The sequence below is a fragment of the Dermacentor albipictus genome, chromosome 2 (assembly GCF_038994185.2).
Source record: "Dermacentor albipictus isolate Rhodes 1998 colony chromosome 2, USDA_Dalb.pri_finalv2, whole genome shotgun sequence".
Lineage (NCBI taxonomy): Eukaryota > Metazoa > Arthropoda > Arachnida > Ixodida > Ixodidae > Dermacentor > Dermacentor albipictus.
The window spans coordinates 208,678,818-208,696,001 of record NC_091822.1 but is presented as its reverse complement, the minus strand read 5'-3'; the positions used below and the strand labels follow the sequence as shown (position 1 = coordinate 208,696,001).

General features: G+C 46.2%; 2 protein-coding genes across 6 annotated transcripts in view; both read right to left on the bottom strand.

The window, feature by feature from the left end:
- Positions 1 to 1,695: 1,695 nt before the first annotated feature.
- LOC139056420 (uncharacterized) lies at positions 1,696 to 9,507 on the bottom strand. The gene has a single exon (XM_070534642.1). It carries the CDS (start codon positions 7,292 to 7,294, stop codon positions 6,212 to 6,214), a length of 1,083 nt encoding a protein of 360 aa, XP_070390743.1. The 5' UTR covers positions 7,295 to 9,507; the 3' UTR covers positions 1,696 to 6,211.
- Positions 9,508 to 9,662: 155 nt separating this feature from the next.
- Positions 9,663 to 17,184, bottom strand: part of LOC139056419 (monocarboxylate transporter 9-like) — a 266,111-nt gene continuing 258,589 nt past the window's right edge. For 4 of the 5 annotated variants that reach the window (XM_070534641.1, XM_070534635.1, XM_070534636.1 and 1 more), the window contains one exon: positions 9,663 to 9,936. In XM_070534641.1, the coding sequence (XP_070390742.1) occupies positions 9,779 to 9,936 (158 nt within the window). In that variant the 3' untranslated portion in view covers positions 9,663 to 9,778. The remainder of the gene's footprint in view (positions 9,937 to 17,184) is intronic. The other variant, XM_070534637.1, reaches the window with a different exon arrangement.

Below are 17,184 nucleotides of genomic sequence, written 5' to 3'. Positions count from 1 at the left end.
GTATTCAAACATGAGTTAAGATGATTTATTTTTTTGTAGATAGTTTCATGTCCTATAACATGTTCTCTGTAGAATTATGCTTTTTTATATATGTACCTTTTTGTTTGTTTTCTCTTACTAATGTGTTGCACTACGCGCATTCATTTGTTTTCCTTGTACTTTTTTATAATTCCTGCTTTAACCCGCGTTTTGTGCACATATTTCTTATTCTATTTAGAATCGAGGGTCCCGTTGCAGTAATTGAATTTGGGACCCTCGTCTGCATACTATTTGTTATTTACTTATTGTTTTTTTAATGACGAATAAACTGAAACTAAACTAAAGACTTCGCGACCCGGAGCGGTTGCATAATGGCTATGGTGTTGCGATGCTAAGCATGAGGTGACGTGATCAAATCCCGGCCACAGCGGCCGAATTTCGATGGAGGCGAAATGCGATAGCGTCCGCATACTGAGATTTAGGTGCACTTAAGAGGAAGCTTTAGCTCGGGTTCAACTCCGACGCGGCCTATTCAAATACATGTAAAACGCAAAAACGTTTTTCTGAGATAACCCTTGGACCGATTTTAATAAAATTTGTTGCATTTGAGAGAGAAAGGTAAATTCTAGTGACTGTTGCCAGCGGGATTTCGATTTAGGGCTTGAATTTCGGTAAAAAGATTTTCAAATATTCGAGAGTTTGAAAAACATTGAAGCACGAAGTTTACAAATTCATAGCTTTGCATCACAAACAGATATCGCGGTTCTGTAAACGCATCCATGAGATCATTCAAAGCGGACAAATTCAATGTGTCATTTTATATCTTACGTGAATTCGTTACGTTATTTACAAGGGTTCTGCAAAAGCTGTATTTCCATATGAGTAAATTTTTCTATAATCTTGTGTAACATATCAATATTGTCCGCTTTAATATGTACTATTAAATGCAATTCACAGAAATGTATTTTTTTTTGTTCTTGAGTTACAAAGTTGTAAACTTGGTAATCTGGTTCATTAAAAATTTTCGATTTTTGACAATTTTGCACAATATAATGACGACCGAACTCGAAAATTCCAAACCAACAGTCACTAGATTTTAAGGCTTTCTTTTAAATGCAACCAATTTGGTGCAAATGCGTCAAAACCCGTCAAATTTGGTGCAGTGGTTGCCGAGCAAAGCGAATTGTCCTTTCAGATGTATTTAGAAAGGAGCACCTGAGCTAAAGCTTCCTCTTAAATAACCCCGCGTGGTCCCTGCTGTGGCATGCCTCAAAATCATATTGTGGTCTTGGCACGCAAAACCACAAAATTTAGTTAATTAAATTTATGCAATTCGCTGTGATGCCCGTGCTGTTTACTTTGTTGACATGATATACATGGTTGTATTCGAAAATTGACGTCCTTTCTGAAGCATCGGTGGTCGAAGATGGGCCTCGATGTTTTCCATTGCCTTAGAACCAGAATTTAGAACGACCGACTCGTTTCAAACGAATGCGCAAAAGGATGCTTCCGCAGAAATGGCCGCCTCGGTGTTTCACGGAACTGACACGGGGGCGCTAACGACTGAGCCGATCGCTGCGCCGCCTGACAAATAAAGGTAGCCCACAGTTCGTGTCTTCGGTGGTGCGTCAGTGTCAGCCAATAAGGCAGAGCACGTTGCCCGCCTCAGCACGCTGTTCGACCTGACAGATCCTTTTAAATTTGCAACATGGACTATGTATGGGCTCAGCGCTTTATTTAACGATACTCGTAAAAGAAGATCTGCGGTAACGTTTACACGCAATCAAGTAGAGAATACTAGAGACATAAGGACACTAACATACACACAAGCGGGAAAAAATAATTGCGCATGTGCGCTTCACTAGAACAATGTAACTCGGAGGACAGTTCCTTGAATTAAACAAGCCCTTCTACACAGAAAAAATAGCGAAGGCTCAATCTCATTTTCTTTAGAGGAGCTCCTAACATATGCCGCTTTCCAGCGATCATTGAAACGGTGCATAACGTGTATGACGACCCCAGAAAAGGAACACCAGCGAATCAATTAGTTGTCGACACAAAACCAGTTTGGTCTGGTCCAGAGCTGTTATAGAGCGACTATTAAAGACACAGAAGGGGACCGAAATTTCGCTGGCGGAACAAACGTCTAACATTAAAGCGATGCTTTCTCTGCCTCTACTTTTCCACTGCTGCTGTCTGGCACACCACGTTGAAAGGTGGTTCAGAGCGTGTGTATACATGGGAGGACCGCAGCAGAGAGAAAAGGCGACGTGAGAAACTAGTTTGGGCCGTTGCACCGCGGCGAGTGTGCACAATGCCCTCTGGAGCTACCTGGGCGTCGCCATGTTATCTTTTTAACAGCTGTAATAATCCGTGATCCTCGGCAAAAGCATTGCAGACATTTCAGTGCTTTCCTTTCTACTAACGTGAAAGTCCAGAGGAAACCTAGATAGAATGGTATAAAGGAAAGAAAGATGAGGCAGAGAATGGGTAGAACCGACATAGTCGCAAAACGAGGGAAAACAGCCTTGTTACTCTTCGTTCGCAGTTCCCGTGCAAAGCAGGGGGTTGAGGGAAAGGTAACGTTTGAAGGCAAAGAAACGCTACTGCTATACGCCCAGTGATAGCCGCTGATAGTCACCTAGCGGGCGCTTTCAAAGGTACGTTTGGGAGCAGTAGCAGGCGACAACCCTCTGCAGCAAGGATGGCTTAAGTTCGCGGCTCCGATTTCTCCTCTGTTCGGATTCCAGACCGCTTTTTCTGCGGTGACAGCTGCAGGAAAGATGCTGAACGCTGTGTGAGCGGACATGAACACGATGCTACAGCTGCTTGGGAAAGCCTGGTCCAAATACGTGCGTCCCGCAGACAAACACAATAAACCACAGTTGCACGAAGTGGGGCTCATGTTCACTAGCCGCTCAGTTTTGTTAAGTAATGCGATGTCTCGATCGCTCTTTTTTATTCTACCCTTACCACAACACTGCTTCTCTACCTCACAAATAGGCGCACATCGTTAGTGCAGATTTTTATCTCAAATAAATCCGTACGGAGAGATGTCTGCCCTTCTCGTAGTGATCTCTATGCCGATGAATGCATGTGATATTGCCAAATAAGTGCCGTCAAAGCCATCTCAACAGGTGTTATTGCGAATTTATTGATGGAAGTGCGTACACTATTCAACGAAGTCTCCTAACGCACGGGTTAACAAGACAGCGAGTTAGCGTTGTACCGTCGACGCAATTCTGCTGCATGCGCCGCTGAACTGCCGTTCCAGCTGCTGTTTCCGCAGTCCTAAATTCCCTTAAAGAGCTGCTTGGAAACGTCCAAGGCTATGACCAACTTTTAGGTAGTTTTTTTTTTCGAATGGTGCTAGAGAGATATGCCAAATGATATATTTAAAGGCAGAGCAGCCCCAGCCGGAATCGATGGGCGCTCGCGGCAAGGCTGGGTTTAAGCATAATAAGAAAGAATTCTGTTCAGTACAACATGCACATGCAAACAGAGACGATGTTGTGAAACAAACATATCGCTCGATGTGGTAAGTCTGCTCAGACAGCATCGAGGTGTAAAAACAACCCAAACGTGGGGCGAATTTTTCAGCAAAACTGGAACACAAATAGCATATGCAGCAACTATTAGCAATTCTCGCCCTCAACTACCTATTTTCGTCAACACGTTTCCCAAAAAATCACGATACCCAAGGTGTCCTCAGGCGAAAATAATAAAGCTGTTAAAGAAGCACTTGCCTGTTATCATTACAAAAAGGCACAGCGTGATTTAGGCTCTTTACAAACTGGCAATGTGAAAATATAGTCAGCATCACCAGCAGCAGCCTGGCTACGCCCACTGCAGGGCAAAGGCCTGTCCCATACTTCTCCAACTACCCCGGCCATGTGCTAATTTTTGCCATGTTGTCCCTGCAAACTTCTTAGTCTCATCCGCCCACCTAACTTTCTGCCACCCCCTGCTACGCTTCCCTTCTCTTGGAATTGAGTCCGTAACCTTTAATGACCATTGGTTATCTTCCCTCCTCATTAGAGGCCCTGCCCACGCCCATTTTTTTTTTATTTCCCCTAAGATGCCATTAACTCGTGTTTGTTCCCTCACTCAATATGCTCTCTTCTTATCCCCCCTTAAAGTAAGACCCACCTTTCTTCCATAGCTCGTTGCGTCGTCCTCAATTTAAGTAGAACACTTTTCGTAAGCCTCCAGGTTTGTGCTCCGTAGGTGAGTACTGGTAAGACACAGCTGTTATACACTCTTCTCTTGAGGGATAATGGCGACCTGCTGTTCATGATCTGAGAATGCCTGCCAAACGCACCCAAGCCCATTTAAATTATTCTGGCTATTTCAGTCTCATGATCCGGATCGGCGGTCACTACCTGCCCTAAGTAGATGTATTCCCTTACCACTTTCAGAACCTCGCTACCTATCATAAACTGCTGTTCTCTTCCGAGACCGTTAAACGTGACTTTAGTTTTCTGCAGGTTAATGTTTAGACGCACCATTCTACTTTGCCTGTCTCGGCCAGTGAGCATGCATTGCGATTGGTCCCCTGAGTTAATAAGCAAGGCAATATCATCAGCGAATCGCAAGTTACTAAGGTATTCTCCATTAACTCTTATCCCCGATTCTTCCCAATTCAGGTCTCTGAATACCTCCTGTAAACACGCTGCGTATAGCATTCCTGCATGACGCCCAACTTTATTGGGATTTTGTAGCTTTCTTTATGGAGGGCTACGGTGGCTGTGGAGCCGTTATAAATATCTTTCAGTACTTTTACATACTCCTCGTCTACACCCTGATGCCATAATGCCCGCATCACTGCTGAGGTTTTGACTGAATAAAATGCTTTCTCGTAATCAATGAAAGCTATATATCAGGGTTGGTTATATTCAGCCGATTTCTCTGTGGCCTGATTGACAGTGTGAATGTGGTGTAATATTGAGTAGCCTTTACGAAATTGTGCCTCGACCTTTGGTTGACAGAAATCTAAGGTGTTCCTGATTCTATTCGCGATTACCTTAGTAAGTACTCTGTAGGCAACGGACAGTGGGCTGATGGGTCTATAATTCTTCAAGTCTTTGGCGTCCCCTTTCTTATGTATGAGGTTTAGGTTGGTGTTCTTCCAGGATTCCCGTGAGCTCGAGGTCATGAGGCGTTGCGTATACAGGGTGGGCAGTTTTTCTAGAAGACTCTGCCCACCATCCTTCAACAATCTGCTGTAACCTGATCCTCCCCAGCTGCTTTCCCCCTTTGCATAGCTTCCAAGGCTTTCTTTACTTCTTCGGGCGTTACTTGTGGGATGTCAAATTCCTCTAGACTATTTCTTCTTCCGTTATCGTCGTGGGTGCGACTGGTACTGTATAAATGTCGATAGAACTCCTCAGTCACTTGAACTATGTTATCCATACTAGTAATGATATTGCTGGCGTTGTCTCTTAGCGCATACATCTGATTCTTGCCTATTCCTAGTTTCTTCTTCACTGCTTTTAGGCTTTCTCCGTTCCTGATTGGATTGGATTGGTGGCAACTTTATTTATGCCTGCAGTTGGGCGCTCGCGCGCCCCGACGAGGGCCTACGTCATCCTCTAAGTCGCCTTACTCGGCGCGGGTCCCCGCTCGCCGTTGCCGGCTCGCTGGGTCCATGCCTTTCGAGCGCCTCGAGGACCTGCTGGACGGCCCAGAGCTGATCGTCTCGGTCGTAGCTCTTCGCGGCTGTCTCGAGCCGCGGTGGGAGCGTTCTTGATTTTGCTTCTTATAAATATTTGACGCAGTCCCACAAGATGTGCGTGTAGTCTGCGGTCTCCCTCCGGCAGACTCTGCACATATCTGTCGGATATGTCTCGGGGTACATGCGATTCATCAGTCTCGGGCTCGGTAGCGATCTGGTCTGTTGCTGTCTCAGTACTACTGCCTCCGCTCTACTCAGTCTCGGGTGCGGGGGTGGGAGAGGCCTGCGAGCCAGGCGGTAAGCCTTCGTGATTTCATTGTAATCCGTCATGCGGTCCTTGGTTCCGAACCACGTCGGACGGTCTGTCGCCGGCGCGCGGTTGGTTAGCGCTCGCGCCGCTGCGTGTGCCGTCTCATTATGGTTCTCATTGCGTTCCGACGCGTCGCCCGCATGCGCCGGGAACCACTTGAGTCGTACTTTTCGTTCTTCTAGTTTTACCGCTCGCAGTACGCGCTCAGCCTCCCTGCATATTTGGCCTTTGGCGAAGTTTCGCACCGCCTATCTTGAGTCACTGAGCACCGTGTGGCAGTCTGCGTCGGCGATGGCCAGGGCGATGGCTACCTCCTCCGCTTGTTCCGCTCCGGTGCTTCTCACGCTCGCTGCCGTCTTCGTAGCGCAGGTTGACGCCTCTATGACGACTGCTGCGAAGGCGTTCCGTTGGTATTCGGCCGCGCCCACGTACCGCGCGTGTTCGTCGTTGGCATGCTGGTCGATGAGAGCCTTGGCCCTCGCCGCTCTTCTTCCCTTGTTGGACTCGGGATTCATGTTCCTCGGTACGGGGTCGACTCTGGTCTTGCGTCGGACCTCTTCGGGGACGGGGAGCTTCATCTCCACCACGTTCGAGCGTCTAATTCCCAGATCGTCCAGTATCTTTCTCCCGGCTTTGGTCATGGACAGCCGCTCCAGTTTAAAGGTCCGTTGCGCTTCGGCTATTTCTTCGAGCGTATTTTGTATCCCGAGTTGTAACAAGCGGGTCGTGCTCGTGGACTCGAACAGGCCCAGCGCCGTCTTGTACGCTTTTCTGATGAGCACGTTGATTTTGTTTCGTTCGTGTTGCAGCCATCTGTGGTAGGCTGCAACGTACGCGACGTGGCTGATGACGAAGGATTGGAGGAGCCTAATTAGGCTCTCCTCTCTCATGCCAGCCTTTCGGGAAGTGACTCGTTTGAGGAGTCGAATCGCGTTGGCTGCTTTTGCCTTGAGACGGGTGATGGTTTCGCCGTTTCTTCCGTGCTTTTCGATGACCATGCCTAGGATCCTAATTTTGCCGACCTCGGGAACCACGTTGCCGGATTTGGTGACGATTCTGATTTTTTCGTTTTCGCGTTGTCTGGTCTTGCCTCTGCTGTTTTTGGTAGGTGGGAGTATGAGAAGCTCCGATTTGCTCGGCGAACATCGCAGTCCGGTGCCGTCCAGCTGGTCTTCTATTGCGTCGATGGCGGCTTGCAGCGCGCCCTCGATGTGGGCGTCGCTGCCACCGGTCACCCATAGCGTAATATCGTCCGCGTAGATGGTGTGCCTGACGTCATCGATGTGCCCGAGCTTTTCGGCCACTCCGATCATTACCAAGTTGAACCGCATCGGTGAAATGACCGATCCCTGCGGCGTGCCGGTGCTCCCGAGCTTCTGCTATTGCGTATGTAGGTCGCCTGCTCGTAGCTGAGGGAATGCTCAATTCTATCTGTATTATACTTCCTTATGTTTGCTATCTTACGCTTGTTGAATAATTTGGAAAGTTCAGCCAGTTCTATTCTAGCTGTAGGGTTAGAGGCCTTCACACATTGGCATTTACTAATCAGATCTTTCGTCTGCTGTTAGCTGTTAGCTGTTAGCGTCTGCGTTAGCTTACCGTTATCATGTCTAACTTATGTACCACCGACTTCTATTCCACACTCCTTAATGATGCCCATAAAATTTAAGGTAATTGCTTCAACACTAAGGTCCTCTTCCTGAGTTAAAGCCGAATGCCTGTTCTGTAGCTTGATACGAAATTCCTCTATTTTCCGTCTTACAGCTAACTGATTGATCGGATTTTTATGTGCCAGTTTCTCCCGCTCCCCCCCTAAAGTCTAGGCTAATTCGAGATCTTACAATCCTATGGTCACTGCAGCGCACCTTGCCAAGCACGTCCACATCTTGTATGATGCCAGGGTTAGCGCAGAGTGTGAAGTCTATTTCAATTCTAGTCTCGCCATTCGGGCTCTTCCCAAAGTGCTATATTCCCGGGTGAAAATATAGCACCCAAATATAATTAAGAGTCCTGTATGAAGCAACTAGCAGACAGCTGAATATGCGCGAAGCCACGCATAAAATAGATACAAGAACATGAAGTGCCTGACAGCAGGTGAGAGGAGTTGTCGGGCCACATTAAGCCAACAGTTTCAGTTTTGGGCGCTTCAGTAGCTTCAACATACAATACATGCACTCGTGCAGTCGTGCTGCCTAGCTAGCGCCACACGGTAAACAAGCGGCATATGGTCGAAGCGTCAAGCGGCATTCAGAACTTTAAACAACATGCTGAACTTGGTCGCTTGTGATCAACATGGTCGAGTGCAAAAACCACCTAAGGGTGGATGTCTGATTTTCCCTTTATTAATCACTTCTCTCCACCTTGCGGGTTTCCGCAGAACTATTACGTCAAGCTCTTGCCTTTGCTTCAAGTTGTTGACGTATTCGACTTCGCCCTACCATCTGCTAGCCGCCTGGATAGCTCAGATGGTAGAGCGGCTGCCCCGGAAAGGCGGTGGTCCTGGGTTCAAGTCCCGGACCAGGACGAGTTTTTCTTCAACTGCGAAGCTTTTCTTTCGAGGAACCCGTATGGGTTTGCTTTGTAGCACGTGCTACGAGCGGGTGGATGTCTGATTTTCCATTTATTAATTACTTTTCTCCACCTTCCGGGTTCCCGCTGAACTATTGCGTCAAAAGCCACCGACGAAAGAAAACATGAGAACAAAAAATTTCCCGCCGAACGGCCGCGATCCATTGCTAGCGTTGCTCCGGCTGAGCAGGCTTTGCGGGAAATGATTAGGACGGCAGAGCCGGCTCATTCCTTCCAGTATTTGAGCACCCCCACCGTGCCACAATTCTTTTTAGACGTTCCTTGAAGCTTTGGCCGCCACACACATGCAAATGATGTTGCTTATTTTGCTCTGAAAACGTGAATCAAACAGCGAAGCACGATCACCGACGCAGAAAACTAACGGCGCGCGGCTGCTTCTTTTCCCGTGCGCACTTCGAAACGTCGCCACCAGTGAGCGCGTGAGTGGCGCACCAGTGGTTAAAGGCCCCTGGCCCCTTTAGCTGCCCTGCTATAGGAAACCATTCTCTGGAAAGTGCGCCACGAGCTTATTAGGCGCAATATTGCCTCAAATAATTTCTTCATTTAAAAATTAGAACTAATCAAAATACACTATTAGCACTCGCAAACACACGCTGAGTGCAACAGCGACTGACAATAGTATTTGATTGGCTTTTTGCATCGGGTGCTGTAAGATATCGCCATCATTTTAATATATGTTTACTTAAGTACTCTGTTTCAGCACAGAAATACGGGCCAATTCTCAGCGTCATCAACGTATGCAAGAGTGACGCACCTTCCACGCATACGCACTGTATTTCATGTCATACAGTTAGTACATTTACGCATGTGCATTTTGTTTCCTCCTAATTCCAGAATCAGCGCCTCATTCCTGCTCCGAAGCAACTGAGTGGTACCGAGGAGCGCCAGCGTATATAAACCAGATAAAGGTGCGGCAATGAATGATATGTGTGTGTATATATATATATATATATATATATATATATATATATATATATATATATATATATATATATATATATATATATATATATATATATGTCGCGCACGACGGCTGGGTCATCTTTGTGCTCGTCTAACGAAACTCCCAACCCGCAAATGGCTTCGATCAGTGCACGAAATAAGCCGGGAGATGGTCAGCTTGTTTGTTTTCATTCGACAAAGCCTGTTTGGGAGCGTCCAGTCGGACTTCATTTGCAGGTGGCCTCAGATTGGCCCCAACGTCTTACAGCTGCTTAAGACACAATTCACACGGCGTCGTCCGGCTGTTCTTTTGGAGCGTCTCTCGAGTGCTTGAACTTTTCGAAGACACATGACAGCAGCCATAGGAAAGAGACAAACAGTTGGAAGCTTCCCAGCAGCTGGAACAAGCCATCGTACTTTCCGTGCGAGTCTCGATAATAACCTGCGTGAGGGAAATAAGAAAAAGGCAAGTCAAGCTCTGTCAAACAGTGGCCGAAAATCGCAATTCAAGGACAAAAACTTGACTTCTAAGTGTTATGATTGTGAACGCTAAATCTTTTCACCTTTCACACGCAGTTATAACGCAGTGTAGCAGAATCTCGTCTTTGGCTCTATTAGTTGCAGATAAAGAGAGGCTTAAGCGGCAATGGGGCTCTCCCGCTTCTTTCCGAGCGACTCCGGTGTCATTCAACATGGCCATCCGGTAAACGTGAGCTACCCTCTGCGTATACATTGATAGGAACCCCTTTTTCACTTCGAGCACGGCTTAACCTCGCCGAATAAGCTATTATTGATGTCCAAATTGATGACCAAATTGATGCCTTGCCGGAAACTTCGCCTAGCGTTCATAACTCGCCGTATGCATGAAAACACAGTCGCACTATCGCTACTGTCGTTCACAGACCCAGACGAGAAACCCCTCTACGCAGACATCGGTTTACTCATCAGTAAGCAGCTGCATGTCGCAATCTTACGAAAAGAAGATTCAGATACAGAAATGCCATGCTGTCTTCGTATATCTTGCAGGCTGTATGATATTTATTTTATATAGGCAGTAATGACAGGTTATTCTTTAATGAGTTCATGAAGTAATACACGTAATTACGAACTCATTAGCAGCTTTGTCTCTGTCTTATCGCTTACGGCGTATGCGTCGTGATACGTCTGCACTGTTTATTAGTTGTGGACGTGCAAGAACCATACGCACTTGGAAAGATGTTATCATTCGCTAGGGAATGCGACCAGCCGACTTCAGTGCATGCTGTTTACTTGCTTTTGCTTAATGTATTATCTGCTGTTTACAAGAATAAGGTGTTTTTCTGCTTTCAACATCGTTACACGCGTTTTACAGGAGGTAGAGAAAGAAGCAAGGAAAGACAGGAATGTTCATACTCAAGTGGTTTCTTTGAATGCTGTGATAAACGAAAATTCAGTGCACTGAAGTAAATGCAATATGCAATTACCGTTTAAAGCGAGGGTGCAGTAAGGATACAATGTTCACAATATATTGAAAGTTTTTTTTGCTTTCCGTTCTGAAATAGAAACGATACAACAGAAAAAAGAGATAAATCTTTTTAAATTATCCTTATCGTTCATTAACACCACGAAAAAAAATTTACGATGCTGTTCATTTTTAGTGAAATCGTTATATATGGTAACGTCGAAAATTCATTGCTCTACATAGTTTGCACGTTCACCTTGTGAGCTTGGCAAGCAATCGCGTCTCGCAGGGGAAGTAACGTAAACCTGAAAAAAATCCGCGTGAAATCTGGCACGAACTGTAAACGAATATTCGCGTATATAGCGTGAGGTTGAGACGTCGGACAATATATGCTGTCATGCCATCGACACAGTATTTGACTGTAGTTGCATATTCGTTAAATTGTTCTGTCCGTAAAAGCACACCACGCTACAACTGTGGCGCTTTCGTCTCTCGCGAGTAGCTTGTAGTCAACAAACAAGAAAATTGGGACGACGTCCGAAGAATATTTCTCCCCGCGAGGGACACCTCTTAGTAGTTACAACTAGCAGTAAGCGTAAATAACCGAAAGTACGCACGCCAAAGTACTTAGTGTCAGCCCCAGTAGCCAAGGTAAAAAAAAAGGAGCATCGGCTGATTAGCGACGTAGCGTGTCAGCCAAGGCTTAGAAATCGCAGAAGCGAATACTTTCACGTGCCGTGTTCGCGTGTCGCGGTGCTCATGCTCGACGCCACTCAATTAGTTGCACTGTTCGGGACTCGTTGAGCGGCAGATCCCAAAGTGGAATAGATCTCGGCGCAATTAAGACGGAAAGTCGCATCGATCCGTGCGACCAACCGGATGGTCGCAGACGGTCATTTCCATCGCATGCGACCGAAATCGCACTTCCGGTGCAATGAAAATCGCATCATATGAAATAGGCTTTAGGCAGCGTGTATTTGTGGTTCCAGAATAATGGTCCGGTCAGCCAGTCAGCGCGGGAGCAACCCAAGAGACACGAGTTGAAAGAATGACCTTAGCGGCCACGGCACATTTTTGATTGAAGCTCTCTTCCCCTACGTGGCCTCGCTCCTCTTGCAGGGAGTCGTATACTTGAATGCCTAAAATTCCTTCGCACGTCAATAAATACTACTCGCCTTTCCTTTCTATAGATAGCTATTTGACTTTTTCAAAACCCTCGTTTACGAGTACTCACCATGCTATAAATATCTCCGCCTTTCTTGCCTGCAGTGGTACCTTTACATAGTTTTTTTTTCATCAACAATTGAAGTCTGGAATTTATTACTGGGCAATATACCCGTTCACTGCCACTGAAACGATTCGTGCAAGCTTGTTTATAAATGTTTCTATGTTCTTCATCCCACTCCTGCAATAGCCTGATTAAGGCTGCAGTAATCTTCATCATCATCGTAATCATAGGCCTGTTTTATGTCCACTGCAGGACGAAGGCCTCTCTCTGCGATCTCCAATTACCCCTGCCCTGGGCCAACCGATTCCAACTAGCGCCCACGAATTTCTTAATTGCATCGCTCAGCCTAGTCTTCTGCCGTCCTCGACTGCGCTTCCCTTCTCTTGGTACTCATTTCTGTAACCCTAATGGTCCAACTATTATCTAACCAGCGCACTACATGACCTGCCCAGCTCCACTTCTTTCTCTTGATGTCAATTAGAATATCGTCTATACTGCTTTGCCCTCTGGTCCAAACCGCTCTCTTTCTGTCTCTTAACGTTATGCCTAGCAATATTCGTTCTACCGCTCTTTGCGCGGTCCTTAAGGGGACACTAAAGACAAATGCTATGTCAAGCTAAAGTGAAAGATTAGTGCTCGGGAATCTGTAAGGCGTCAATATTAACGCGAACACAGCCTTAATAATAGAGAAATTAAGGCAAATGCAGGACATGATTAGAGACTCCGACGGGACATTCAAGCACTTGCCCGATGACGAAAGCACTCCTTAGTTAAATTCTGTCACTAGTACTCAGCTACTTATTGCAAGCAACGTCCTGTTATTGTATTATAAGATGAAATAAAATGCTACTTGTCCAGTTCTATTTCATTTTTAGAAAGAAACTCACTGAAATTGCCGTTGACAATGACACGCGTGGTCGAAAGGTTTCGTTTCCGTTGGAATTTGCGATACCCCACTTTCGCATTTCAGCACTTTCCTGATCGCGTAGTGCTGCGGTGGTTTTGCAGCGTTTGCTGCAAGTAGCAGAGAATTCACCATTCATGTGATGTCGCGGAATTTCCGAGCGGTCCACGACACTTGACCAAAGAGCAGCTGCAGCGGCGAATCCACCGCTCTGGATAGATGGATGGATGGGTGGATGGATGCTATGAGCGTCCCCTTTGGAACGGGGCGGTGGGTTGCGCCATTAAGCTCTTGCCATTACACTGCCTGATGTGCTACCAAGGTTCAAAAAATAAAAAAATGAAAGAGAACACGATGAACTCCCACAACCCAATTTTCTGATCCCTTATTGCGAACTGCGTTTTTGTACGTCTCCGTTTTTTGTCGTTTCCCTACTTTTCTTCCACCAATGCTCCAATCGCTCTCACTAATGCCTGTTGCGCACATGTTTACTTTTCCCCCGCCCTCGCTGAACTCAAGGGCTTCAAGGAGGCCAGTGGCGCCTAAATCGACCACTGGGTAGAGGTCTTCACATTCTAATAAAACTTGTTCCATAGTTTCCCTCGCTTTACCGCAGCAAGCACATGCTTCTTCTTCCGTCTTGTATCTCGCTTTATGGGTGCGTGTTCTAAGGCATCCCGATCTCGCTTCAAAAAGTAATGAGCTTCCCTTTGAGTTATCATAAATTGTTTCTTTCCTGATTTCATTTTTTCCTCTTAAGTAGTTACTCATGGCAGGCTTCTTTTCCATTGGCGCCACCCATGAGATTATTTCAGCCTCTCTGACTTTCCGCTTGGCATTCTTTGTTGCTGTGTTGCCCACTCTACAGGCCATACACCAGCTGGTAAGCTTCCTACTTCTTTTCCTCCACTGTGAATCAATGTTTTTCCTGTACAGATACCTGAACACTCTCCCGGTCCATTTACTTTCTTCCATATTCCTGAGCCGTTCTTCATACTCAATTTCACTGCGAGCTTCCGTCACTTCAAAACTAGTCCAGCCCATACCGCCTTGCACAGCTTCATTTGTAATCTTCCCGTGAGCGCCGAATGCGAGGCGACCCACTGACCTTTGATTCCCGTCGAGTCCTGATTGTACCCCTGATTTATAGCAAACAACCGCATTTCCAAAAGTAAGTCCTGGAAACAGGCACGTACCCAGGATTTTTTTTCGAGGGGGGCCCACCACCTACATCATCATCATCATCACCACCACCACCACCATCATCATCATCATCAGCAGCAGCCTGTTTTATGTCCACTGCAGGACGAAGGCCTCCCCCTGCGATCTCCAATTACCCCTGTCCTGCGCCAACCGATTCCAACGAGCGCCTGCGAATTTCCTAATTTCATCGCTCCACCTAGTGTTTTGTCGTCCTCGATGCGTTTTCCTTATCTTGGTGCCCATTCTGTAACCCTAATGGTCCAACGGTTATCTAACCGGCGCATTACATGACCTGCCCAGCTACATTTTTTCCTCTTGATGTCAATTAGAATATCTTCTATACCCGTTCGCTCTCTGATCCAAACCGCTCTCTTTCTCTCTCTTAACGTTATGCCTAGCAATCTTCGTTCGATCGCTCATTGCGCGGATCTTAACTTGCTCTCAAGTCTCTGTCCCATATGTCAGCACTGGCAAAATGCACTGATTGCATGCACACCTTACTTTTCAATAATGGTAAGCTTCCAGTCAGGAGCTGGCAATGCCTGCCGTATGCGATCCAACTTATTTTTATTCTTCTGTGAATTTCCTCCTCATGATCAGCGTTCTCTGTGATTAATTGACCTAGGTAAACGTACTCCTTCACAGTCTCTAGTGGCCGACTGGCGATCCAGATCTCTTGTTCCTTTGCCCGGTTATTTATCATTATCTTCATCTTCTGCATATTAATACTCTACCCCACTCTTACACTTTCGCTGTAAAGGTCTCCCATCATTTGTTGTAACTCGCCTGCATCGTTCTGAGATATTTGCCGTCGATCTTTACTCCTAAGCCTTCCCAGTTTAATAGCTTGAATTCTTCTAAGCACGCAGTGAATAGCTTTGGAGAAATTGTGTCACCCTGTCTGACCCCTTTCTCTATAGATATCTCCCTGCTTTTCTTGTGCAGAATTAGGGTAGCTGTAGAACCTCTGTAGATATTCTTACGCGAAGGACGAGTCAGTAAGACGAGAAACTATTTACATTTTATATTTACAACAACGGTAGCAGCGAAGACCAGTCAGATTCACAGCGCGAGCCCAGTTCGTTCTTCCTCCTCTTGTCTGGAGTGATGGCGCCCACGCACCTCGTTCAAACAAGCAAATACCACACACATGTAGCAATATTTTCCAAGCTTTTTACGTAAGCGTTCTGTACTCCTTGAATACGTAGTGCCTCTATGACTGCTGGTATCTCTACTGAATCAAATGCATTTTCGTAATCTATATAGGCCACATAGAGAGGCTTATTGTACTCTGCAGATTTCACGACAACCTGATTGATGACATGGATGTGATCCATTGTAAAGTATCTCTTCCTGAAGCCAGCCTGTTCCCTTGGTTGACAAAATCTAGTGTTGCCCTTATTCTATTGGAGATTATTTTGGCGAATATTTTATATAATACTGGGAGCAAGCTAATGGTCCTGTAATTTTTCAATTCTTTAACGTCTCCTTTTTTGTGGATTAGTATAAGGTCTGCATTCTTCCAGTTTTCTGGGACCCTTGCAGTCGATATACACTTCGTATAAAGAGCCGCCAGTTTTCCAAGCATTATGGCTCCTCCATCTTTGATTAAATCGACTGTTATTCTACCTTCTCCTCCCGCTCTTCATCGTTTCATGTTTTGCAGGGTCCTTCTGACCTCATCGCTAGTTGTAGGAGAGTTTCTGTATCCTTTTCACTTCTGTTTCTAAGTGAGGTATCATGACTCCTCTCGGTACTATATACAGGTCAGCTTAGAAATTTTCCGCTGCTTTTACTATATCTTCGAGATTTTTTTTAAGGGGTTTTACGTGCCAAAACCACTTTCAGATTATGAGGCACGCCGTAGTGGAGGACTCCGGAAATTTCGACCACCTCGGGTTCTTTAACGTGCACCTAAATCTAAGTACACGGGTGTTTTCGCATTTCGCCCCCATCGAAATGCGGCCGCCGTGGCCGGGATTCGATCCCGCGCCCTCGTGCTCTTCGAGATTGCTGATGATATTATCCTTCTTATCTTTTAGTGCATACATCATGGTTTGTTCTATGCCAGGTTTCTGTTTTACTGATTTCAGGCAGCGTTCATTTTTTACGCCTTCTTCAGTCTTTCTCATGTTATAGTTTCGAATATCAGTTATTTTCACCTTGTTGATCAGTTTTGACAGTTCCGCGAATTGCGTAACGCTGTGCGGCCGCCAGTCCCATACAACCGCGTAGAGTGCAGGACTCTGCGATTCTAGACGTTCTGCGCTCACCGCGAAAGGTTAGAAAAACACCCACATAAGCACAGCAGAGAAGTGGCTACGTGAGGCGGTTCGACGGATAACTGTAGAAGCGTCATTCAAAACAAGTAATTCTCCACTTCCGGCGGCGTTTTCTCTACTTCCTTTCTAAATAAAAAGATGTTGATCCATAAATATTCTCATAAACGACGGTTAACTTTTTTATTATTCGCTTTTGCTTGCAGTTTGGTTGCTGCCTTGGCTCTCTCCCTTAGTAGATCGCTTAATTTCTCAACTCCTTGCCATTTTGCCTTGCCAGAGTAGCGTGAAAGTAACTTCTCCGAGAGGCCAACGCGTCGCGACGGCGACCAAAGGAGAACCAGGGCGCCCGGTGTGTGGTGGACGTCACGATGGCGGGCGTCATATAAGCGCCATTGATTGTCCCGCGACCCCACAAGTTGACGTCGGGCAATATGGCGTGCTTCTTGTGCTTTGAGTATGGCTTCACGGGCGTACTCGAATGTGGAATTCAGACTAGCAGGCAGAACGGTGTCGAAAGGTAGCGTAGCGCCACGGCCAAACAAGAGGAAGAATGGAGAGAAGCCTGCAGTATCATGGCGAGAGGCTTTTATGAGCGAAAGTAAGCAACGGCAGCGCTACGTCCCAGTCGCGAT

Coding starts and splice junctions, on each gene's coding strand:
- LOC139056420 (XM_070534642.1), bottom strand. CDS start 7,294: ATGCGGTTCAACTTGGTAATGATCGGAGTGGCCGAAAAGCTCGGGCAC.